Source organism: Ammospiza caudacuta, chromosome Z, assembly GCF_027887145.1.
Source record: "Ammospiza caudacuta isolate bAmmCau1 chromosome Z, bAmmCau1.pri, whole genome shotgun sequence".
Taxonomy (NCBI): Eukaryota; Metazoa; Chordata; class Aves; order Passeriformes; family Passerellidae; genus Ammospiza; species Ammospiza caudacuta.
In genome coordinates, this window is record NC_080632.1 from 74,238,997 (window position 1) to 74,264,651 (window position 25,655).

The window sequence follows — 25,655 nt, forward strand, 5'->3', positions numbered from 1 at the left end:
GAGCTGACTGGGCTTAGAGGTAGGACGAGGGGGAAAGATGAAGTGGGTAATTAGAAAGAAAAAGGAGAGAGAAAAAGTATTCAGATGGGTCAGATAAACAGTGAGATGTCAGGGACCACATCTGAAATGCAGGCTTCATTAATATTTTGGCTGCCTTATCTCAGACTAATTTATTTTATGGACATGGAGAGCTGTTCCTGCTGATGTATTGAGATGATTATCTGGCAACTTTATTGTTTTTTGAAAGAGGAATTATCAATGTTTCTTGTGCTGTGCTGGTTTTCCCCCTTCCCCTATGTTTGAAGACATGAATCACCAAGTCACCATATCTCTGTGCTATCTATCAGGAAATTTCCAGGTGATTTTTTTCTTGCCTTGAGCAGATATGGAAGCTATTGCTACCCAGTAGACTCATGGTCCAATCACATGTTGTGCCAAATGCCACAAGAAAAAGGTTAGAAATTGTGGACAAGAGACTTGAGAGTAATCAAGTAAGCAAACATTTGGGTGCTCTACAAACCATTACTTACTACTCCATGGCAAATTATAAAGACAAAATAGATGACTAAATTTATGTGGATTTTATTCTACTAATTTTCATCTGTATGCTATTCACAAAAATTTATTATTTGCTCAAGAAGAAAAAATAACCAAAACCCACAACCTGATATTATTTTCCAGACAGCTGGAAAAGGTTATAAAGGCCAGGAGGTCCTTTCAGTTAGTGTGTGGCAACCTTCCCCTCCAACATGGATGGTTCCACAAGAGAGAGTCTCCAAGGAAAGCCACTCCTGTTCTGGCTCACTCTTTATTGACAGCATTAAAGAAAGCAAAGCTTTATCCAGCTGATGGTAAGATTTATACAAGGAAACTACTGGTAGAAACATGATAAACAAGAGAGATGTTTAATCTTACTATATTACTGATAGTAAGAAAAAAAATCTGTTGCTTTGAAAGCATACATACATATCATACATGCTGATAGTACTGCCCTTGGTTGAACACCCACTTGCTATCCAGCCCTTTATCCTTCTTTGCATCCAAGAATAGTTCGAAGGGATAGGACTGCTAGCATGGATATCCGAATGGACTTGAAATATGTAAGCAAAATTGTCATGGTCCAACTATGCCAGACAGAATGCTTAGCTCTGTAAGAAAAGAGTGTAGGAGACTTCTTTTATTCAGGAATAGTCTTTGAAGATTATCCAGTGGTATCTCCGAGGGGACTGCAGGCAGAACATCTTCATTGCTGTAAAGATTCTCTAATAGTTGCCTTTGAGAAAGTTTTGCTAAGGCAGAAGGCCTCTTTGTGCAAGTGTCTGTAAAGAAACTAGTCTTGGCACAAACAAAAATACATGTGACAAATGTAACTGAGTTACCTGTGCTTAGAGGTGTAGATCATTACAATAATAATATTAATAATGACAATGTAAAATGGTGATTTTTCATGAAGTGGTTCTGTGTATAAGAATCTTCAAGCATAGATGTATTCTCATTACTTTAATATGGCTTTACTATTAATGCATATTGTTTTGGTGTTTGAGTGCATCAGGCTCAACAGCATGTTCAGTTCTGTGCAGACTGTTTGCTCAGCTGAGTAGCGTATGGTGGAAAGAAGCTGCTTTATTAAAAGAGAAGGATCATACCACTTACTCTGTAAAGTTTAGTCTGTATGTTTTGCTAATCTAAATCTACTCATCGCAACCATATGCTTGTGTGACTTTAAGAAAAACATATTGACAGTGTCAGACATAGCAATCCATCACTAAAATAGCTACTTTGGCAATCACACTTCAGCAATACTTTTTAATTCTGATGGAAATACAAAGTAAATCTGCCAGTGGAAAGGCTGGTGCCTAAGCAAGAGCTCTGCTGTGAGCAGTCGTGGCAAGTGTATCTCGGTCTAACAGAGAGCCTCAGGCCTTGATTCAGAGCTGACCAGATGCACAGTCGCATCAGCTGTGATGGATTTCACAGCAGAGCTTACATTTGGCAGAGCAAGGTTCAAAGTATGTCCTGACCAAGAGCTGACACATTTTGACATATCCTTCAGCAATAAGCAAAATAAAGCGTAACATATCTTATTTACTCTGCGTGTCACAGGGCCTTATGCTGACAAGGGTGACAGTCTCCCCCCGGCACCTGAGCAGCCCAACCTCGCACTCGGTCATGGTCCGACGGGCAGCAGAGCCACTCACTTCAGCACAGAGCTGGACACCTCCCTCCTCACACAGCCCATCTTCATCACAAACACAGGTGTTGGATGGCACTAAGCAAAAGCACAGAGGAAAAACACTCAGCATAGCAACAAAGTTACAAAAAAAAAAAAAAAAAAAACCAGACTAAAACGTTTCTAGGAAATCTGTAAGACCGAAAGCAATTTTCTGGAGGGTGGTCAGCTTTCACAAGAAGGACATGGACCTATTGGAACAGGATCAGAGGCAACAACAAAGATCATCAGAGGGCTGGACCACCTCTCCTACGGAGACTGGCTGAGAGACTTGCCATTGTTCAGCCTGGAGAAGAGAGGGCTTTGGGGAGACCTTATAAAACCTTCCAGTACCTAAAGGAGGCTTATAAGAAAGATAGGGACAGACATTTTAATAGGGACTGCAATGCTAGGACAAGGGATAATGGGTTTAATCTAAAAGGGACCATTATTCAGACTAGATATGAAGAAGAAACTTTTAGGATGAAGGTGGTGAAACACAGGATCAATGTGGCCAGAGAGATGGCTAAGGCCCACCCCAGAAACATTCAAGACCATGTTGAACAGGGCTCTAAGCAACCTGGTCCCGTTGAAGACATCCGGGGTCATTGCAAGGGGGTTGGACTAGAGGATCTTTACTGGTCCCTTCCAACCCAAAGCTTCCTGACATTCTTTCCTTAACCTAATTCCCTAATTCTTTCAGTAACATTAGCTGATATTCAGGTTCAGTGAAAAAAACTAGAAGTGGAAACTAATTGAGCACTGCTGGGGCTTCCTCTGCTTGGAGAGTCTGATCATGCTTGTGGGAAAAGCTTACTCAAGCTATCTCAGATGCTGTACTCAAAGCTTTCTCTGATGTTACTTCTTGAACTGGTCCATGGATCTACTACTCTAGAGCTCAGATAACTTGTAAGATGAGAGATCTGTCTTTGGACATTAACAAGCTGATCATGCAAACCCTTACAACTGGTATCTATATTTTCATACAGACAGTTTCATGAAGATCAAAGGATCTACTCCTATAAATAAATATGTGTAGCTATATCAGTGACATTCAGATAAGAAGATTCCACCTGATATTTATTTTTCATAAATGTGGCCTTTTTTTGGTATTTTATACAATTTTTTGCCTATGTTTGTCTTTGCTGAAGCTACAGACAGTTTTGACTTTGTGGTTGTTATTATTTTTGTCTGTTCAACCCTGCTAGACAAAACAGATTAACTCCTATCTAGTAATCCTTTTTCTTTTCAAATTATGACAATAACCATGCCTCTAGCTTGGGCACTTCTAAAACCCTAATTTATTAGTTCACATTTCCATTCCTGGCAACCTTCATTAAATGCAATGCAGCGAAGAACACTCAAAGAAAATAAATCAGGGATTTGAAAACTTCCACAGCAGACTGATTACAAAAAACAGGAACTATTTCCTCTGAGGGAAGAGACCTCACCTTTAATCATCATACGAGAAACTGGGGACAGACAGTAAACAAAACTGTACAAACCTACAACAGTAACTGGCTTTCCCATCTACCATACAATAAGACTTTTAATTCCTAACCACAGGATCCTGTTGGGGAGACTGCTTGGCAAATTTCAGGAGAGGATTAGTTACTCCCGTGGGCAGTAAGGGTTCCTGCAATTGCTGTTTTTAGGAATCTGAACAGGTAGATACAGTGAAAAAGATTACGGCAGGGGTTTCACCCAGAGGACAAAGTGGACCAAAATGATGATTCACTTAACAGGGACTAGGAATAAGCTTTTCCTGTACATAGTACATTTTTTTACAATATCCTGCAGGGTTCTCTTTCCCTGGTGGAGGCTCCTGCCTTGGTGTTTGGATACCAAAGACCTGGCTAATGATTTGAGCCAGCTTAGCAGTGCCTGGTGCTTCTGGGAGGGACTGCAGATGCCATACCAGGACAGACCAACTGCCCAACTACTAATGAGTAAGTAGCGATAAAGATATCCTTTTCGGCATATGAACAATTTTGCTTACAGTTTTTAAGTTCTCTTACCATTACATTTTTCCCATGAGCGGCACGATCCACATGGTATTTCACCTGCCTGGGGTACTTTGCAGTTTTCTGCATTAGTCAGAGAGTATTTTCTGCCCATGCATTCCAAGGCATGCATCTTGCAAACAGTTAAAGGTGTGTTTCTCTTGGTTCTTTGATCAGTAGCACAAGTGTCCAGAGAAGGACTGAAAACAAAGGCAGGAATTGCACTATTTAAATGTGCTTTATCTTGGTAACTTAAAAACAGCTGAGAGACTGGAAAACATTCAGAGTCTAGTAGTAACTTCTTTGTTCACTTAAGTATCTCCTAAGAGTGCAGTAAAGAACTCAAAACATAGACACAGTCCAGACTTTTTCCTTTTCTACAGTATGCTCAGCAGAGTCAAGATCTGTCCCATCTGAAAGACAGGGATATTACCATCTTTTTGCCATTGACCCCAGCAGCAGAGAGAGAGACTTTAGTTAAAAGTATTTCAGATCTCAATTATTCTCTAATTTATGACACATGCATGAACATAAGTACACACACAGAAAGCATTTCTTATACATATATGACATATACAAACATTCACATACAATATTTTGTAAGTATTTCTTAATTTTAAGGTGTTCAAATATACTTTAAGATTTGTATTCTGTTATCTTTTCAAATGCTCAGCTTTTACTAAATAATACCTTATAATCGACCGTCAGAAAGCAAAAATATTTCTGGAAATACACATACATCTCCACAGAAATCTTAAGAAAAAAATTACCCAAAAAATTGCTTATTTCTTGAAATGCAGGTAGAGTTTTAACACCCACATAAATGAGCTTTTAAAAATGGTAATAACAATTCTTGGGCAATCTTAAATGGTGTTTGCTTTGGGGACAGTTCCAGGAAGTTGCCACCATTTGTGTTTCATGTTCCAAGTGTAGGAGGTGAGTAAAAAACCCTTTCATTACTTCAATTCCAAGAAGCTGTCATTATTTGTGTTTCATGTTCCAAGTGTAGGAGAGGAGGAAAAAAACCCTTTCCATTACTTCTGACTTTTAATCTCGAACTCCTAGCTTCTCCACTTGTTCTCAATGCAATCAGCAGTATTTGTGTGGAATGAACAAAAGAGTGACCATCTGGAGCAGAGCATGCCCGTGCTCTCCTGCACGCACTTTACAGCCATGGGGAAGGGACTTCACAGGGTACCAGAGAGCAGAGATAGGCTCCCAGGGGATGGAGAGCTTTGAAATTCAGACCCAAAGCCCAATCTTCAGCACAGCTCCTCATTTTAAGCTTGCAAACACTTCCGCTGAAACCTTTGGTGTCTAATAGGCCAGTTCAGAACATAAACCTCAGCTAAACAGGGGCTTGGTGGGGAGAAGAGGCTGATAAGGTACAAGCAAATGGCCCTAATGAGCTTCTTGGGGCTCACTGAAGGGAAGGGAAATGCCTGTAGGAGGAGGGAAGAGAAAAGCCTAGTAAGAATCCCAGAACTCAAACATTGCTGACTTAATAGTCAGGCATTAAGATAACTTTTCTTTTTCTTTTCCTTTTTTCTTTTTTTTTTTTTTTTTCCTGTGAATTAGGAAGTGGGTTTTGATCTATAAGTAAGGTACTAAGGAAAAGAGCCTTCTCCAAGCTTTGGGAATTAAAGAGATTCTTAAAAAGATGACTTTGAAGCCTTGTAGAAGAGCTAGCTTTACAAAAAATTTAAAATACCTGTAGCATAGTGCATCTTTAAGGTATTTAAAATATAGCATGGAGTACATTAGCTGAGTCTGAAAAGTTTGGTGCATCTACCTGTGACCAAATATTTTTATGAACTGTATTATATCTTCCACTTAGGTTAGCATCCTCAAACACAGGTTGAGGTCCCTTAACTGCTGCGCTGGGTCAAAATGACAGCTACTAAATCCCTAATGAAGTTTGTTGCATGAATTTTCCTTGATCCTCTTTTTTTAATAGAAAGAATGATGTTAACCCTCTTATTCTGAGGCACAAGAGAACAGACCAAGGGATATATAGCAGGAGGCACCTGATAAAGGAAACAGGTGCACTTGTATGCATTGTACTCTTTGGTCATCTGGCAGCACAGTCTCTAAGATAGTGGGGCCCTGATTTTTATGTGAGAGTTTTCTTTACAGACAGAAGTAAAAATCCCTGTTTATATATCATCTTAAAGAACAAAGTGAGTTCCAGGGGAAGCAATTGTATTTAATCTGTAATTAAATTTTTTATTATATTTAAAATTGTTCAGATGTCTTTTTTACTTGCCTAAGTGATAAATCTTAATATCTGAGTCTTAAGATCAAAATCTTGCAGAGAAGGCAGCTTAATTAATATCAGACATCTGCACTAATCTGTCTGCTTTGCACCACTTTAGAAACACCCAAAAGAGGAACCGGAGATGATTTAACCAGCTGCCAAAGTTTGAATCCAGGAGTTCAGGGACCATGTTGCCAAACTCTCACTAGAGTTCAATGCCTCACACTGTCTTGAGAGTGATTTACATATTTACTACAGCTGGGTAGGCAGAAGAAAGACAGTGGAAATCAACATGTTAAGATGCATACGAAAAAGGATGGAGAATCTCCACTCATAAGAGAAATTAATAATTTGCACTCATTGCTGAGAAAGGATATTTCCCAAGGCTGAGAATATCACATCATTGCAATAAAAAATTTTTAGAGGCAAGGAATAATCCTTGTGCAAAGTGAATGTGAGAAATTCAATACTTTTTACCTGAAAAAATAAGGTTAAGGATAAGAACAATATTTTACTAAAGCAAAGATTGTGAGAGATTAAATAATATCTGTTAAGTCCCTAATTACTTTCACTACCTTTCACCTGCAAAAAGAGGTAGGAAACTTTTGGTGAAAAATTCATCATGCTGGGAATGATTTTAACTTCCTGGAATTACATTTGAGATGAGAAGTTTTAATGTGACACAGGAGAGACATAGATGTTTTGCAAACAAATTTGAAGAAAAAAAGAGAGGATAGTACTTCAAAATTATCAAAGCTCATGTTTCACTGTGCAGATAGGTCTCAGCTACTGGAGGCTGAGGTTCTGCCTGTATTAACACACCACGGTCTGGTTCCTTCCATGTGTTAGGGACAATTTACAAAGAGTAGCTGGTGTCCCTCTTTGCCCCAGAGGATGGGGACTACATCAGAACTGGAATGGTCTCTCATCCTGGTTAATCCTGAGCCATTCCTGGGAATTATACAGGAACTAGCTCTTGTCAAAGGTCTACCAAGAATTGCTGTACCAATTTAGCTGCTCTGGTGCCTAGGGATCATTGCCTTGCTCTCACTGATGAGGACAGATGTAGCCTAAGGCACCCCACCAAGAGGGACAAATCACCAGCCTGTTCTAGGGTTTTTGTGCTGTTACGGGCAGCCTCTGTAGCTAGTCTCTTGGAAAGTGAAAGGATGGGGGAGAGGTCTGAAACTGTGGTGTTCCTGAATTACTACATGAACTCTTCTTGCTCCAAACACTCTTCAGAGAAGAGGCTACTGCTGAAAGTCACTACCAAAACAAAGCAAGTTAATTCTGCTCTCTGAGGAAAGATTGGACCAAGATCTGCTTACATGCTTTACTCCTACGGCCTTATAACAGGCTGGAAGATTAGTCTGCTTTGACAGCTGATGATTTATCCCTCCATCATCAGATGCATTATTTCAAGACAGTGAAAAGAGGGCATGAGTAACCAAAATGACTGTTATCTATATTCTTGCCATTTTAAGCACAATTACAAAAAAATAGAAATAGGCAAGTAGTAGATTAATTACAAATGAAGCTTCAATGCATAGCTAAATATAATTCATTTAAACCACCAAGGTTATTGTGACTCTGCCCAGAGCCTTCCCTAGCTCTGACTCCCCTGTATTCTGTGTAACTGACCTCAACACATACATAAACCAGAAAAGGAGTTGCTGATTCTTTTAAATAACTGTTGAGAGAAAAGAGCAGGACCAGATTACTTGCAGCATTTAGGTGTTTAAGCAGAGGAATAGCATTGGATTGCAGAGTTATTACAAACCTGGCACTTACCTTTGCACACAGGTCAATGGCCTCTGACCCTAGGGAACTATGCAGTGCATCTGCATCTGAACTAAGCTCACCAATTTTAATTTTGAGATGTTCAGAGTGCTAATCTTCTCTTAAAATCAGAATCATCATGGAGAGCACTCTTGGTCTATGTGCCTGATGGGAAGTACCCATGCTCCACTGAAAGCTCTACCTTGAAATCACTTGAAATATTTTCACAGTTTCTCCTCTTATTACATATGGGTAACGCATATTTGGTCTGTTATCCTGAAGTTTCCAAACTACTCAACTCAGTCACATAAATCTGGCCAGATTTCATATCTAGAGCCCACACCCACTTTATAGGAGTGACTTGATGGGAAACATCATCCAGTCTATGCAAACCAGCCCAGATGCTGGAGTGCTGAACTCATTGGCACATCTGCTCATCAGCACTATTTGGTCTCAGGTGTCTTCTTGTTATTCCTCCATTTTTGTTCTCTTCCTTTTGTGTCTCTCAAAGAATTGAGAGACTCACTCATTCCCTTACATTATTTCTTCTGCATTGCTTATTGCAGAATATAGGCTTAGATTAAACAGGAAACAGCAAACTCTAATCTGCAAGTTATAAAGTCAGGAAAAGTGACATGACTGGTCTGTGAAAACTGCTGTGTAAATGTGAGATGAATTAGATTATTGTGTCTTTCATAACCCCCTAGTCTCTCAGCAGTGAAAATAAATATGCTTTATTTCACTAGTTTATTGCTTTGATGGTTTGTGTCCTAAGGGCCTCTGTTGTAACTTTTCCTTAATCCTCTAAATCTTGAAAATATAATTTTATCTTTTTTCATCTGCTTCACAGATCAAGCAAAATTATGCCTTCACTTTCTGTCATCCAACCAAATTTTAGCACTGCTAAAACCCACTGACAGTTCTGACAAGGCAGGTAAGTGATGAAGAGGATATTGATTGAGGTGTAAAGCAAACTGAGTATGTCTCTTCCTCATGTAAGTAAAGTTTTCTCCTTTATCATAGACTGAAAACTTAAGAAATATAATTGATCTTGAATGAAGTGAGAATCTAATAGCCAAATGGAGCCCGAACTTACCCACACTCATAGGGCATTTTGCACACACATTGTGACTGATGTACTTTCTCCCATGGCTGACATTTAGGCTCTGTCACCTCTGTTTTCACACTGGTCACTGAAGTAGAAGAACACACAGATATAAAGGGTCAGAAAAACAAGATCAGCTGTGAAATTATTAGCTGAGTTTAAAAGGCACTGAATTATATAGTCATGACATAAAGTCACATCCTACATGGTCATTAAAAGTATCTACTACAGGGAAGTAATCAACAATATTAAAAAGATATGATACACTTTGCAAATTTACTGTTCAGTAATTTATCCATGGGTCACCAGCCAGATGGAAAGAGACAGGTATTATACTAAAACTTAAACACTAATCTCATTTCTGCAGCAGTTATTTGTTTCTGCTAAATTTAGCACTGCTGAATCATAGCTGGGAACAGTTTTGTCATTGGGTTTCAGAATTATTGACTTCACTAGAAAAGCTAAGGATCCAAAACCCTATGTGAACCCAAATACCTTTATATACTGATGGTAATGAAAATTACAAGTTCCATCATCAGTCCTCAGTTTGTTTTTAAAATAAAAATAATAGAAATGACTGGGAAATTTTCATGATCACAGGTGTACCGTTTTTTAAGTAGAGAGTTGTACTCCAAATTTTGCTAAACATTTCTTTGTAGGTTTCTGTAGCATGTTAACAGCAAGACTTTGCGAAATCCATATCCACACAGCTTCCAAGGAGGTTTTATCCTGATTTTTTTTCAGATTGTGTGTCTGCTAACATGAAAATTTAGTACTACAGATTTCCTTTCCTAAAAAAATAGCTCCCTTAGAGATTAAGACTTGCTAAGCAAAACAGAAAAATTATCAGAGAAAAAGAAAAAAAAAAAAGAAAAAGTAAGAATTTCAGTGCATTATGATACAGACAGCAAGCATAACCCTGTCTTCCTGCAGAAGAGAAATTTTCACCAAAAATCACTGCATTTTCTTTATCCCCTGGGCAGTTGGTTGCATAGTGACTAAGCACTCCCATCCAAACATATGTATGCCATTGTGTCTATGAGTACTTATCTTCATAATTTTTACCCTTCTTATCTCATACTCCTTGAGTTTCTACCTGTTATTAATCCAATTGTTGTTCTTTCTTTATTTTATTTTATTTTTCTTTATTTATTTATTTAACTAATACAATGCTTCTGTACAGCCAAGCAGAAGCTGTTTTTCTTTCTGATGGAAGCATTTGAAACTTTCCAATTATTGCTGGAATTTGAGAACCTGATGTTAGCAAAAAAACCAAAAACCAAATGAAAATCAGTCATTGAGGCTAAGCCTAAGTAACTGGTAACAGCACTGCTGCTCTGGCAGTTTAGCAGCAGCAAGTCATTTATGTACACCTATGCCATTCCTTCAGAAATCACTACCCTTCTGTTGATGTGTTTATGACAGCAAATGACTTACACCAGGAATCTCACAGGACTGCTGCCTTTTTAAGTCTAAGCCTGACTGTCACCTTCCTTTTTTTGCAGCTGAGGCAATGTCAGCAGCATTGGCTGATAACGAGAGGACAGAAAAAAATGTAGATGTGCCTAGTCTGCTGCAGCAGTGCCTGTAGTCCCCAGTCAAGGGTCTCCCCAGGTGAATATGTAGGGCCTCAGGTGAAGATGTGGGTATGCTGGAAGCACAAGCTGCTTGGGTGCCTCTGTGTCACTGATCAGCATCACAACAGTGCTCAAGAGAAATTTTTGTCTGTCTTCCACAGCTGGAAAAGATATCTTAGAGCTGCTTGAAGCTATAGGCTATTTCCCTTTCTGCCACTACCTGCCCATATCAAACTAGAGCTTAGACAGCATGAACTGAAAGCAGCATTTTCCCATTGCTTCCAGTTCCTTTGTATCAGCTGTCTGAGTGCCAGATCAGCAAAAGCAGTCACCCAGCCCTGTCATCCTCTTTCACAAGAGGCTCTGGTGCACTGAACAGCTTCCAGATAGAAAAACTCTAAGATGTAGTTCACATGATGGGAGTGTTACACAATGTGTGAAAAGTGAAATATATTTGGGTGGCAGAATAGACAGCATAAATCCCAGGCAATCTCTTAAAACAGTTAGTGATAACACTAGATAGCAATAGGGGAGTGGGAAGCAAAAAGCCTTAATGAAACTTCAATGAAATGCCTTCAGGCATCTTGTTTGGACAGACCACAGAAAACACACCCCCATGCTTTCTGTGCTTCTTGCTGGTAATGTAAGTATGGCTTCTCTATCACTATCTCAGGAATAGCTCTTTATATGTCTAACCTGCACTAAGCTTAGGAAAGAAACTCCTGCATTGTACTTGAGGACTGCAGTGGCTTACCTGGTCTCTTGCACTGGATAGTCTTCACATCAGGAGACCACTTGAGGCTGGGCTCACACAAAATGGAGCGTGCCCCTTCCAAGTGCATGTCATGTGGACATGACAGAGTTATTCTCTCACCAATCTCGTACACAGGTTTCCATGGCTCTCCTTGCAAACCTCCCTCCAGCTCAGGCAGGAGACAAGCAGTTTCTGTGGATGGAGGCATTTGAGACAGCCACAGAAAATCAGTGGATTGCATAAAGCAGTCACATACTTTATTTTCTCAAAAATTCCATAAAAAATTGAATTGTGAGGTTAGCTGACTTTCCTGTAGAAACCTGTCAGGATATGAACTCATCACACCAGTCAAACATGCAAAACTAGGAACACACAGACAATGTATTCTCCTACTGCCTGCAGGTGCAGCCTAGCTTTATGAGGGCTTCCCTTTCCTTATGACCCATGTTTCTGTTGACAGTTCCCACTAGGCAACAGTTTTCTAGTAGAGAGATATCACACATATGGGATCCTGGAAGAACATGTCCTGGTACACATCTAGATAGCCTTAAAACTAGATTTTATGAATGTGTTTCTAATGCAGCATTACAATACCTGGATTCACACTAGAAGTCAATTTAGACTTGATTACGTCTAGGGAAATGGGAAATACAGGTGTGTCTTTTCTCCTCATTGTAGCTGGAAAGCAGATGCTTTGAGATGTTCCATTGGAATTCAGAAATGGAGTTGTAGTTCAAAACAAGAATCAGTTAGACATACCCTGGCAATATCTCTCTCCAACTTGCCACTGTAAATTACTGCTACACTTAGCAACAGGATCACCAACAAGAGAATATCCATGTTTGCATGCATAAACAATGTTTTTCCCAACTGGGTATGAGTTTTCAGCATTCTGAAAGAAAATAAACAGGTGAAATTTTGGATATAAAATATAAGAACTACCAGCAGCACTCTTTGATTCTGGAATGCAGTGTCTGAGGACAGTGAGAAGTAGTATTGCTACTCTACAATGAAGTGATGAGAGAGTCTGGAATACTGGGGGCAATCCTGGCTATCAAGTCACCAAATGTGATGAAAAGGGGTATGGAACAGTGCTCTCCTAATGATGTATAAACAAACTCCAATAATGGCTGTTATCAAACGTTAGCAGGGCAGGATAAGACCTTGAACAGCCTTGACCTGGGGGGAGATCATAGTGACTGCGCTGGTTTTGCAAATTTTTAGGATGGCATGTTATCAGCTTTCTAAAGGTTAACATGGACTTGAAGATACAGTTTTTTTCTCATTTTATATTACACTGTCCTCTAAGGAGAGATCTTACAAAAAACTGAGACTATTGCAGGGTTTTACCTTTAGTTTGTGAACCAAAAATATCAATGTAGGAGACAACTATTCATTGCAAAAAAAAAAAAAAAAAACCCTAGCAAAGGAAGGAGGGCAAGATTTTGGATCTTGCTGTATGTTGCAGTTGTGCAGAGAGAACTAATGAATTTTGAACTAATCCTTTTGTCTATTTATTGAGCAAAGAGACTTATGACAGCCTGATAATATGAAGAAGGCATAATCCATTCCTCCAAGGGAAGAATTAGTCCCCCTTGTCAAAATAGGCCTAAGCTATGGTGAACCAAGTACCTTGCCAGGTCTTCATTTCACCAGAAAAAGCACAATAGTGAGTTACAGAGGGAAGATTCCTAAAATCTGTTTATGATTTTGTTATGGACTCATGAATGACTGAGCATTTTTCTCTCTAGTTTGTTGTGATTTTATGTGTAATCCATGTGGCTCAGTAATTTTTAATACATATATGGAATAAAGGACAAGTAGATGACTTTTCTGTATAGGTACCATGGTCCAGAGAAGCAAAGATCTTGTTCTGGTTTTGAGGGTGGGGCATTTTTGCTTTTATCTAACTTTTAGTTTGAATAGTTTTGGATACTGTCATGTAAACATCAGACAGTGAAAAATGCTGCAAGAGGGGCTATTCACTTGGTCAGATACTAAGCTTGCCAGGAGAAATACAAATTTGCAAGTGAACATCTATATTAACTGTAGAAAAGACATTGCAGGTAGGGATAGAACAGATAACAGAGCAATAGAAATAACTCACTTGAACAAATCCATTTTCTAAGAGAGGAGGAGGTGAACAAAACTCTGTAGGATTTATGGATAAATCAAAACAGTGTGGTTCAATCAAGCTGTGAAGCAAACAAAAGTACAGTTTAGTTTGAATTTAGTTTTCTTTCCTTTCAAAATGCTACACTCCTCAGTGAAGCCCATTTTCAAGACTATTATGCGTACATTTACATCACGATTATATTGAAATCAGGCGCTGCCAGGCTATCCAAGAGAGTGGTAAATAGAATGCTGTCAAGTTTACTGGCTCTTACCCCATTTTCTAGCCTTATCTTCTATGACATTCACAGCTTCTGAATTTCATTTTCTTTCAACTTAAATGTTAAAGCTCAGTACATGATCTCCTTGAATTCAATAGTTTATGCACCCCTCGGAAACAAATTTTTAAATCTTTCAGCAGTTATATCCAAGTATCTTTTATTACTTACCGAAGATGCTGCAACTCTTCATCTTCACACGCTTTGCTTTCATGCTGCTCTCCCAGGCAGGCCTTCCCACCACCACGTGGGGAGGGGTTGTTGCAGGTTCTAGTCCTTGATTTCCTTCCCCCTGAACAAGGACTCCAGGAGGACCAGCAGCTCCAGTGTCCATCAACAACACCTGTGGCAATGTTTGGTTTAACGTGAAAACCACTCTCTTTAAACCCCTCTCTCATTAAAGCATTCTCTCTGAGAGGGTTTAAAGTCACGCGCTGCTCAAAGCTAGTGATGGCTCCAACTGTGCCCTTACAGAAAATTCCAGATTGTAATAATCCAATCTTCCATCTTTACTCAGCTTTGACATAGGTATTATTCCACAGAGGCTGTGTATTATCAGTGCCTGACAGAAAATAAAAATAGCTACCAGCTACTACTAAGTATAAAATTAAAAAGGAATTTTTTTTTTTAAGTCATTGATAATTAATTTAGGACTTACTTACTTATGTAATGTACTTACTTATAGGTGGTTGCATTGAGCAGTTAGTATTGTCCACTGTGTTTAACACTAATAACAAAACCAGCTCTTGGCTGAGGACTGTTTAGACATGCTAAACAAAGACTCAGGCTTGGCACGACCCTCCCCATGCTGTTTGTTCGCAGTGATGTCTCACCCCAGCAGCCACTGCATGGGTGTGCAGTGTGACAGACAGACTCTGGGAGCAGGAGAACATATTGTGCCACTTCTGAATTCTCATGGGTTTAAAGAGTGCTGACCTGGCTGATCTTGCACGAGGGCTCCCAGCTCACAAGCCACTCCAAAGGTGTAAGGCTTGCAGTAACACACACACTGTGTTCCTTCCACAGCCGCCTCACCACCATTCTGGCAAGGCTGACATTTGCAGGGATCATTTTCAGCCATATATTCTTCAATGGCTTGTTTTAAGTAGTGCTTTTTGACTGAGGAGCAGGGCACTTCCTTTACCAGCTCATATAATGGTGTTAGCTACACACAGTAGGAAAACATTCATATTAAGTCGTTATTACTGTAATATAAGAGTTTATAAGCACATTTCATCACGCAAAATAATTTGTGACATTTGCTTCTGCACATGGGATTTAGTACATTAGATGCTCTAATTTGCTAATTAGCTAAAATCTTATCTCAGCAGTTAATATTAGCCTTTTTAGGAAAAGCCAGTCCTGCATAAAAGCATCCTTTAAAGCTACTGGTATGTCAGTCGTGTTTAAACATATCTGAGCTATGAGGATGCAGCTGACATAAAAGTACAACACAGACCACCAATGAACTTGAATTCTTGAATTCTCCCTGATGTTCCAAACATAAAAAATAAACACATTTATTTTTTGTGAGCCCACTATGGCATTTCATTGGCCAGTGATCAAAGGTAACAGAAATTGAAACTATTTTGCCTTTGAATTGATTACTTTATGATATTATATGCTTTTACATTTAGCTAAAACTTCCCAATAGAAATATTTGGGACTCATACCATTCTTGAATATGTAGGTGTTTCCCAAAAGGGACATAGACAATGTAGCAGTGAATAGGGCCATGCCCAGCTCTGAAGTGTCTGACTTGGAGAATCTCCAGTTATGCTAAACTTCTGGATTCAAAGTGAAGGAGGAGAAGTAAAAGAAATATGCAGAAGTCGGCAAGTGAAGTGGAAGCAACTTCCTTGACATGCCCATATGCATTTTGGGAAAGGGGCTCTCTCAAATTCGGTCTTTCTCCAACGCAAACATGACCCTCTAGTCCTAACTAGAACTCCATTTAAGTCACTGAAGACAGGTATTGACCTGCCAAAGGACTTAGATTTGTCATGCACCTGATCATATTAGCTTCACAGCATTTTCTTCCTGAGCACTTTCCTTGTTTTACAAAGTGATCTGGAAACAAAATGAGTGTAGATCATGGCATGATTAATCACCAACTGTAGCTTACTAATTTCTCCCCTTGAGGTGATCCCATCTACTCACCTCTGCTTCAGGAAAATAGCCTTACCTTTTTTTTAATTACTCTGGGATAGTCTGTCACTGATGCAGCCCACAAGGTGTACATCCGACTGTTCCCAGCAGGATTACCCAGGTCTAGATAACTAAGGCCAGCAACAGCACCTGGGCTTCCTCCTTCTATGTAAGGGTCTCCTTTAATTTTATTGCCAGTGCTTCCTGCAGATTCAGGATGGGGAATAGATAAAATGTAGGCGTTGCTATGTTTACAAATGGAAATAGAAACAATGCACACAAAAACTCTGCTAGCAAGTAGTGAAAGGACTCACTGGTGCAATTCAACCACCTGTGCCTACAATGATCATATATAGGTGGTATCTGTTTTTCCAGGTGGCTTGGCAGCTCTAACTTTGGGTATTCAGAAAAGTGCTATTTTCTGGGAAAGCATTAGCAATAATTGACAAGTGCCAGAGAGCCTTTTAAACCAAACACTTGATGTCTGGGTTTAGCATATTAGGACAGAATTCATCAAAGTTATCAACACCTGCTCCTCATTTTGACAGCAATTTAGGATGAGATGAGAGATGGATACACAACAACTGTGTGAGTCACCACTGAACATTTACCTGAAGAAGTCCGTAGCAGTTCATCCAGTTTGGTGCATTCTGTCTTCTTCTTTTTCACAATGAGTGCATTCCAGCCTGATGAGGTACACTTGTACAAGTCTGTTATGCTGACACCTGCAGATAATCAATCCATTAACAATACTGTACACAGGAAATGTGTTGGATTCATTTCCGAGTTTTCCACTGACTAGAGAGGTCATGATCTCTCTTTATGAGAGATCATAAAGCTTATCATCCATAAGCTTTAGCACTGTGTGGATCTTCCCACTAACACAAATGCTAGTTAGTTACCTCCTAGTTTACTACACTTAAACTAGCAGGTAACTAATTAGTATTTGTGTGCTGTAGGAAGATCCATACACTGCTAAAGCTTAGGGATGAATGTTCAAAGGTGTGAGGTGTATCTGGGAATAGTTTACAGTCTCATTTATTTTCTCACCTCAGCTCCAACTGATTACCATTATAGGTGCCATTTTGGTGTTTACTCTGTAATTTTTTCTGCTCTACACAAAACTGTAGTTCTCCACCTTGATCTCCATGTAACCTTTAAACTTCAACATTGTTTGAGATTTATATTCAAGTTCAGCCTGAGGAGGTCTTAAACTGACTGTGATTTTTTATACACATACTCAGAGCACAGCAGGTCACAAACATGGATCTAGAATTAAATGCTATGATTTGAGCAGATTTTTAGTCTTCTTTCTTTTGACAATAAAGAGAATGTAGTAACTTTCTCTAGAATGTAGTAGAAGTCTGTTACATGATTTTAGACATTAACTGGAAAAACATACATATAAATTTTTATTCTTGATTATTGACTTTTCTTTCTGCAACAAACACTCTAGTACTCTACCTTCTGATTTCATTTTGTCAGTATCCATATAAAAAATAACTTTGTAGTGTCCTCCTAGAGACCCAGAGTGTAAGAAGTGTGTCCCAAAATGTTCAATAAGTCTTCGGTAGACGCTGTACTCGTAGACGACTGGAAGGTTGAACAGTTCCTTCCAGAAGGGCTCCGCAAGAGTGAGAAAGTCTGGGCGGTTGTTAATAAACTGAGCAACTTCCACACTGTTCTCAACAACCATCAGCTGCTTACTCTGGGGGAAGGAAAAGCCATCAGTCATGCTCCATGTGACTATCAGAGTGGCTCCTAATAGCCAGATGGCACACACTTTCTATTGGCAACTAACCAACAGCTTTATAGATATGCCCAAGCAGCACAATAAATGCAAAAAGAACACCCTGAAGTCCTGAAATGTGGTTGCACCTCTATTTATAATTGCTGCAACATTTTTCTTTTCCTCCTGTGTACTTGAAAACTAGCATAAGGACAAGTGAGATCTCACTCTTCAAAGATAATGGTGGCTTCCAGAAGTCTTTCAGAAGCCTGGCAGAAGAAGGTTAACAAGCTTTGTCTGAAAGCAAACCACAGGCAGTGCAGTTGTTCTTTGCACCCTGTTTTGACTAGGTAAGACGTTTGTTGTAAGATGCTCTGGCCATTTCGAGGATGCTGCTTAATTATAAAATCCAATATGCCTGTACAATACTGTTAACTTTAGACTCTCAAAGTTGCTTTTGAACTGGGTTATGCTGAGTCTCAAAATATGTCATTGTTAGTGTCTGCTTGGGGGCCCTAAAATGCACACATTTGTTACTTGATTTTATTTTCCCTAAGACAGAGGTTGTACTTCATAACTGAAAATTACTCTCAAATTATTTATCTAATGCTTCTTTTAAAATAAGTTAAAGGCATAAGCGCTGTGACCTTCTGGCTGTTGAAGACACCAGATTTCTCTCTTAATGGAGTTCTGCTAATGGAAAATGCATTATAAGTTAATTTTAACCACAGAAGTATTTCAATCTTTTTGCTCCACTATACTGACCAAGATGTAGCAGAAAAAAGGGGACAATGAACCACTTGAAAAAACCAAAAAGATAAATCAATTATGAGAAGAAGCCAATGATTTCTTTCTTAAATAGGAAGAAAAACAGATAGTAAATAAATAAATAAATTACTACTAAATAGGTAATAGAGAGGAAGTAGAAACAGCAGCCAGCTCCCTCTGGATTGATAAGCAAACCAGTGATCTCTTTTTAAAGGTTTTATGGGATATTTACTGTCATGCACTTTGTAACAAAAAGTCTTTATAAAACAAGCATTTTCATCTTACTACAAAAACATGTGTAAAATAATGAAAATATTTATGCAAAGTACTAACCTACAGTGACAAGTTATACATACCTTTTGCAGATTTTTATTCTCTGTCTGCTTGTATTTGTTTGAATTTTCATACTTCTCTATGTGCTTCATATAAGACCAGGTGCTGTTGAAAAACTCATAACTAAAATCATTTTGAACTTTAACCTAGAAGGTGACAGATAGACATCTGCATGAAGAACTTAATGTAGGATTTAAAAACTATAACATATAGAATAGAGCAAGGCCTTTCTGATGCAAAATAAGCTGATGTGTTTTTCAGACTGAATCCATTTTAGATTTCGTAAAAAGTACTGCACACTACTGGAAAAGCATGGAAATCCATTCATATATATATATATATATATATATATATATATATATATATATATATATAATCTCAAGTATTTATGCTATGCAGTAAATGCAGTATGGATTGCTTGGCATGCTTCTGATAAATGTGAGGCAAACAAAATCACTGAGACTGACTTCAAACAAAAACCAAAACATTTCTGGAAGATCTACACAAAGCATGCCAAAGCCCTGTATTTCACCTCCAAAAAGCATTTCTTAGAGTGATTTAGGTCACGGCTTATGCTAAGGAGATTAGCTTTGTATTCAAAATGTGAAAGATTTAGAAATCACATCTAAGAAATTAATCTCTTTTTTTTTTCCTTTTCTTTTAGCAAGATACACACCAATTTATATTTCAAAATAATAAGCAACTGCAGAGAGGATACAGGTGTTAGTGAGCTGTGTTTAGGGAAGTGTACCTGCCAAAGGCCCCTGCAAGATTTGCATCATTCTCCCAGTTTTAATCCTGACGGTAAAAACAAAGTTATTCTTAATAGAAACATACCTGAAAATTATAAGCAAGAACACTTTCACTCAGCCTGTAGTATTCTCTTCTATCACCACTGAAGACCTTTCTGCATTGCCCTCCAAAGCTTTTTGTATGAATGACTCTTCCCTTAGTCTCACCAGTAATAATATCAAAGCTATAAGAAGAAAAAATACGTCATTAAGACAGAGACAAAAATTACAGAGCCATTATAACTGAGTGCTGTATCTGCAAGTCATGATCACAGGCTGATTTAACCACGGAGTTATCACCTGATAGACTTTTATACATGCAGAACTGCAGTAGCATAGCATGTTACAGCATTGAAAGGGAAATGTTGGTCTTGATTTGTCAGCAAAAATTAACACGTCATTATGTCTATAGATTAAGACAGTTATATCTATCTCAACTGATTTTAAGTTCTATTGTTTGAACAATTACTGCAACACAGGAATACAGGGCATCCATTCCAAAAGGGGGCTGGAGAGAGGGAGGGTTATTATACCTGGGGTGTAGCATAACAAGTAATAAATCAACACCAAAGAAACTTAAAACAATTGTTTTGACAGGTTGCAGTTTAGAAATCCATTTGAATCTAGAGTGCTAAATTCAACAGCAATGAACAAAAAGAGTAAACATTGCTGGCTCATTTTTTCCATGCTGAAGATCTTGTGCTATTGGTTGAAATTTGATTTAATATCTTAGTAGCTGTCTTTCAATGGCAGGAACAAAACACTAAAAGCTTTATTCAGTGCTTCAGGTCAAAGGACTTGTACATCCTGCACTGAACCGCTGGCACGGTGGAAGCAGTTGTACTGAACACTTTTGCATATGAGATGTTTTACATAAGCCCAGAAAATCTATCTGTACACCCAGAGCTTGCAAATACATCAAAATGTAAGTGCATTTGGAACCAGTACTACTGAGTCTGGCATAGAACATTACCCTGCTCCTGTAAGTTCTGAATTCAGAGGTGTTTTGTCAATATCACATACAGTTTTCCTCTCTTCACATCTATCTTCATCTGCACCATCATCCTCACAGTCCTGATCACCATTGCACACTAGGGATCTGCTAATGCACTGACCTAAATCAGGACAAACGTGCATGGAAAAAAGAAGTATTTGTTAGTTTAAAAATAGATCACCTAAAATCAAAGCAGAAGTCCAACTAATCTACTACATTAATTAGCATATTCACTCCCATGATGAACAGACCGTGCCCATGAGGGCTTATGAACATTAAATGTAGACATAAAGAAATAGTGCATAACACGCTCGAGAGAGCCATAGCTATTCAAGGCTGATGATATATCAGTGAAACAGTTGACTTCTAGATCTGCTTCCTAAGCTCTCACCTTTTGACCCAAATCCCTTTGGTGATTAACTGTGATTGTCTCTCTAGTAGCACCAAAACCTGTTTATCACAGTCCTCTCTGATAAATATCTACCTATGAGGTAATGTGCTCCTCTGTGAAGGTAATGGGAGATGCTAGGATACATTTTATGGAGCATTAGTTTTCATGATCCAGGTAATTTCATATTTGGAAATAGCCTAGAACAGCAGCAAGACATCAACGTAAGGTTGCATTCCTTAACTACCTCTTTATAATGAAAAAAACCTGTTCTCTGGGGCAAACAAGTAAGGCAGAATGAGTTAGAGAGGGTACCAGGGCTACAGCATACTATCTTCGATGCTCTGCAATACTCCAGATTAAAGCAAAAGCATGCATAGTCGAGGCTGGAAACAAAGGAAACATTCACCTAAGCCAAATTCATCTGTAGATCAAGAACACTGCAAATACATTACCCATTTACTGAACTTGAAAGATAGCAAGGTTATTTTCTTAACTTCATAAGTAGAAAATATTAAAAATTATCTTGGATGGTACCTGAGAAACACCTGAACCGATCACCACAGCCATCTTCTGTTGGGCATCCCATTGTGGGGGTGCATGGTCTTGTTTCAAAGGTATGCCCAGAGCAGGGGTTTCCCCCATACTGCCCATAAACTGCCACTGTCCGTCTCCTAATCTGAATGCAAATCAAAGGATATCTTAGAAATACAAATGCAAAGCCAGAATAGTTTGCTACTGTGAAGACACTGCCACTACTCTAGACATTCATTATTTTTTCTGAGAACAGACACACCTGATATTACCACAATATGGTAGCAAACTCTCAAGTTAATAGAAAGACAACACTTTTGTCTCTAATGTCTTTAGCCTGGTACATGGTTTAGTCAAAAATCTAATATGTAACTGAAGTCACGAGAAAGCTGCTAAGAAATTTAGGTGGGTTTTTAAAATTTTTTAATAGGAATAACCATGCCTGATATGAATTTCTTAATGTTTTTCAAGGTAAACAACATCATTAAGCAAGATGATAAAATCTTACATCCAGTGGGCTAGTTTTTGTTTCTCAAAAAAGTAAGTACTGTCTCATCACACATCTTTAATTTTGACTAATCCTCCCTTAATTGGTGCAACATCAAAGTAAATGAGAAGGAAAATCAAAGGCAAGTGTCTTGTACATCTATAGAGTTGCAGTGGAAAAATCATCAACTTATTTTCATTGAAGGTAGTAACACTTTGCAACCAAGTTTTCTTCCCTTGGCATGAAGCCACTAATGAAAAATCAGTGGAATTGGTACAAACCCTCAGTGGAGGAATATCTGTGTTTACCTGACAGCTCAGCTGAGCTTTTTGAAACTATCACCAAAATAAAAAGAGCACAAATTATTTTACAACATGAACATCATAGCTTTGATAGAAAACATATTGGGACAGACTGGAAGATTTATCTTCTTAGTTCTTTGCTCTTCAGCTTCTTGTTGTGCTGGGGATTTTGTCTGAGAATCTGATTTGGGAGTTTAATGTTAGAGTGGTTTCTTAATTACTGGGGGGAAAAGTATATGCTAATGAGGTTCTGAATACAGAAAAAATGTGTCCATCTATACCTGTTTTTGAGTACAGCCATTGCACTCGGACCAAGGGCCAAAAGAATTCCAGCGGCAATGGACGGGAGAAGGGCTGTTCCGGTATTGGTTTTTGCATTTAAAAACAAACAAACAAAAATCAAACAAAACACAACAAAAGAAAAACCAAACAACAACCCCCCCCCAAAAAAAAACAAAAAACAAAAAACAAAAAACAAACCAACAAACAAAAGAAAAGAGATGAAAATCATCAGGGATTTCCATCCATAAGCATGAGTGCAAAACTTTCCTAAAAGGCAAAGCAAACCTTCAATAATATTTAGGGCTATGTACAAAACCCCCTTGGCTTTGCATTTCATGTGTAAGAATTAAATCAGTCCCAGCCTGGCCTTTCTGGCTATTGGAAAGAAGAAACTAGACACATTCACTTAGCCTAAAGATCAGAAACAAAACAAACTGCCAGTTCCCATGGGAGGTTTTGGGGGAGCAACCTGTCCCTGGGCCAGGGGCTGGCCTGGGGTGAACTGTGCTGTGTTCCACAGGCATGGGTTGCTGTCCCTCACACCACCACCGTGTACCCTTCTCCCCAAGGATGGCTGACCCCTTTGGGTAGAAGTTAAAGGACACCATAATGCCTCACTGTTGTTGTCACTGGTGGCAGCGCCAGAGCTGACACCGAACAGGGTGTATTTCTCCCAGGAAATATACCTGATGACCCCTTGAAATCCTGCCTCACATCACACACCACAATTATATATGCTTAACTTTCAGCATGTATTTTATTAAACAAATATTCACCTGGAAAGAATAGGAAAGAAGCCTGAAACTTCCAGCAACAGAAAAATCCTCAGCACCTGAAAAAAAATAAGGAAGTAAAAGCAAATTTACTTTGCTTTTCTACTTTTTCCTTCCTTTTTTAGGTCATGCAGTTGTTCAAGGTTTCTGCAATCTATACACTAGTTAGCTTTAGAAATAAAAGGAAAATATCACACAGATTTTTCAGCTTTGTTGTGCAAGCTTGATTTTAAATTTTCTTCTTTCTTGCAATGTTGTCCAATTACTTTTTCAGCTAACTATTTCTCCATATAAATTAATATTTCATTGCACTTTTCATATTCACTTCATCAGTACAAATTAAGTAAGCAATTTTCTTACCTTCATGTTAGATAAAATACTCAGATATACAGCAATTACCAGGGAAAATGCACTTCTAGCATTTTCAGTTTGGAAGCTAAAGGAGGCAGTCAGTCTGTCTGTTGCTGTTCATCTCCTCATTCTGCCTCGCTACCCTGCTTTTCTTTCCCTAAAAGGGTTGAATATTGCCAAGGAATTTTAACCTTAACCCATCTAGTTCTCTCCAGGGACACAGCCTGCTTTGGGAGTTGCTCAGTATTTTTAAGACGTATAAATCAAGGCTTGGATATATTAACAGGGGCTGGCAGAAAATTATGAGCACTTACTGAAAGAAGAATCATCTTTTCTTTATCTTCTCATAGTTTCTTTCCTCTGAACAAGACCTTTGAGAGATCCCAGGCTGCATGCACTACATCACAGCTGAATTCATGGCTGCAGCAGGAAGAACTGCTCTAGGATGAAGTTGATGCTGCTAAGGTTTTATTTTAAGCACAAATATTCATTCTCCACTTCCAAAGTCATGCTGATTTTTGTGTATCAAATTTCACAGTGAAAATCAGCTTATGGATCTGAATGCAAGTTTTGGTCAATTCTAGCCTGGTTTTGCATGCTTTTTGTGGAGATATGAGACTCATAAAGAAATAAGAACACTTTAATTTTCCCTTTCCTTATCCTGCCATGTCGTCTTGTTTTTAGTTTTGATTTTTTTTTTCCCCACTTTTCAGAGCTGATCCACTGCAGTAATGGCATGAAAAGGCCAAAGAAAATGCTGGGGAAATTTACCTTAATTTATCCTAGTGGACCCCAGATAAAGCCCTCACAGAAAAGTAGCACCCCTATGTGAAGATGTCTTATATACTAGATCTCAGCTACTACACCAATTTTTAACTGACTACACAGTCCTCAGAAAACTAAATGCTTCGTGTCACACCATCACAATATGGTGAGCTCTAAGCCCTGAACTCTGTTGGCATGCTCTGCTTTCCTTAAGAAGATGCCTAGATCTTGGATCACACTATGTCCATGCTTCAGAGCCAATTTTGATGAGCCAGAACCTCTCTTTGGGACTTTTTAGGTTTAGCAACTATGAATCTCTTTGATAATGTAATTCACAGACTTTTGACACTTCTGTCAAGCATTTTATTGCTTTTCATCAAAATCCTCATGCTCTCATTTAGTTTATGACCAATTTGTGCAACACTGACTGTGATCATTTGCCTATGAATGAAATTATTAAAACTGAGTTAAGACCTTTAATAGCTGGCCCAGAATACAGGAAATGCAAAAAATATTTTATCCATCCAGACATATGTCTTAATATTTCAGTCAGCTGTTTTAATGGCTTAGAGAGCAATTTAACTTTTTGTAAGTATATAATTAGCTATAATGACCCTCAAGACCAAGATATACTGTAATTTGGTTCCCAAACAAAACATGCAAGTAAATATAAAAAAGGACAAGTAGAGCTAGCAAAGAAAGTGTGTGTGTTGGCAGGGATCTGGTCTCAATTAATAGGTAGTCAAATCATTACGATACTGCTATCATATTCAAATGAGTTTATATTGATAGACTGTCTTCCTACAAAAAGTATTTCAGCAAGACAAAAATGTTACTCTGGCAGATGCTGTATATTCAGGTATACTTCAACCTAAGGATTTTATCTTCTTTTCTTTGGGAACAGGACCCTGATTTTTCCTGACCCTGTCTTCAGAG

The 25,655-nt window shown here is 38.6% G+C and overlaps 1 protein-coding gene across 1 annotated transcript; it reads right to left on the bottom strand.

Annotated features, from left to right (window-relative positions):
• Window positions 1-596: 596 nt before the first annotated feature.
• Window positions 597-24,070, bottom strand: C7 (complement C7). Its single transcript, XM_058823633.1, has 18 exons — window positions 23,964-24,070; window positions 23,607-23,662; window positions 22,830-22,902; window positions 21,763-21,904; window positions 20,817-20,958; window positions 19,890-20,028; window positions 19,076-19,198; window positions 17,687-17,930; window positions 16,834-16,947; window positions 16,260-16,426; window positions 15,011-15,239; window positions 14,246-14,417; window positions 13,792-13,879; window positions 12,444-12,576; window positions 11,685-11,876; window positions 9,345-9,441; window positions 4,228-4,412; window positions 597-2,269 (listed from the first exon to the last, which is right to left on the bottom strand). The coding sequence occupies exons 1-18, from the start codon at window positions 23,967-23,969 to the stop codon at window positions 2,082-2,084; spliced, it is 2,490 nt and encodes an 829-aa protein (XP_058679616.1). The 5' UTR covers window positions 23,970-24,070; the 3' UTR covers window positions 597-2,081.
• Between the last annotated feature and the right edge of the window lie 1,585 nt (window positions 24,071-25,655).

What these genes read in the sequence shown, in the direction of transcription:
- C7 (XM_058823633.1), bottom strand. An exon ending in ATGGCTGTACTCAAAAACAG is followed by an intron (nt 21,905 to 22,829) that starts GTATAGATGGAC and finishes ATTTGCATTCAG; the next exon opens with ATTAGGAGACGGACAGTGGC. An exon ending in AAAATGCCCTATGAGTGTGG is followed by an intron (nt 4,413 to 9,344) that starts GTAAGTTCGGGC and finishes CTTTGTTTTCAG; the next exon opens with TCCTTCTCTGGACACTTGTG.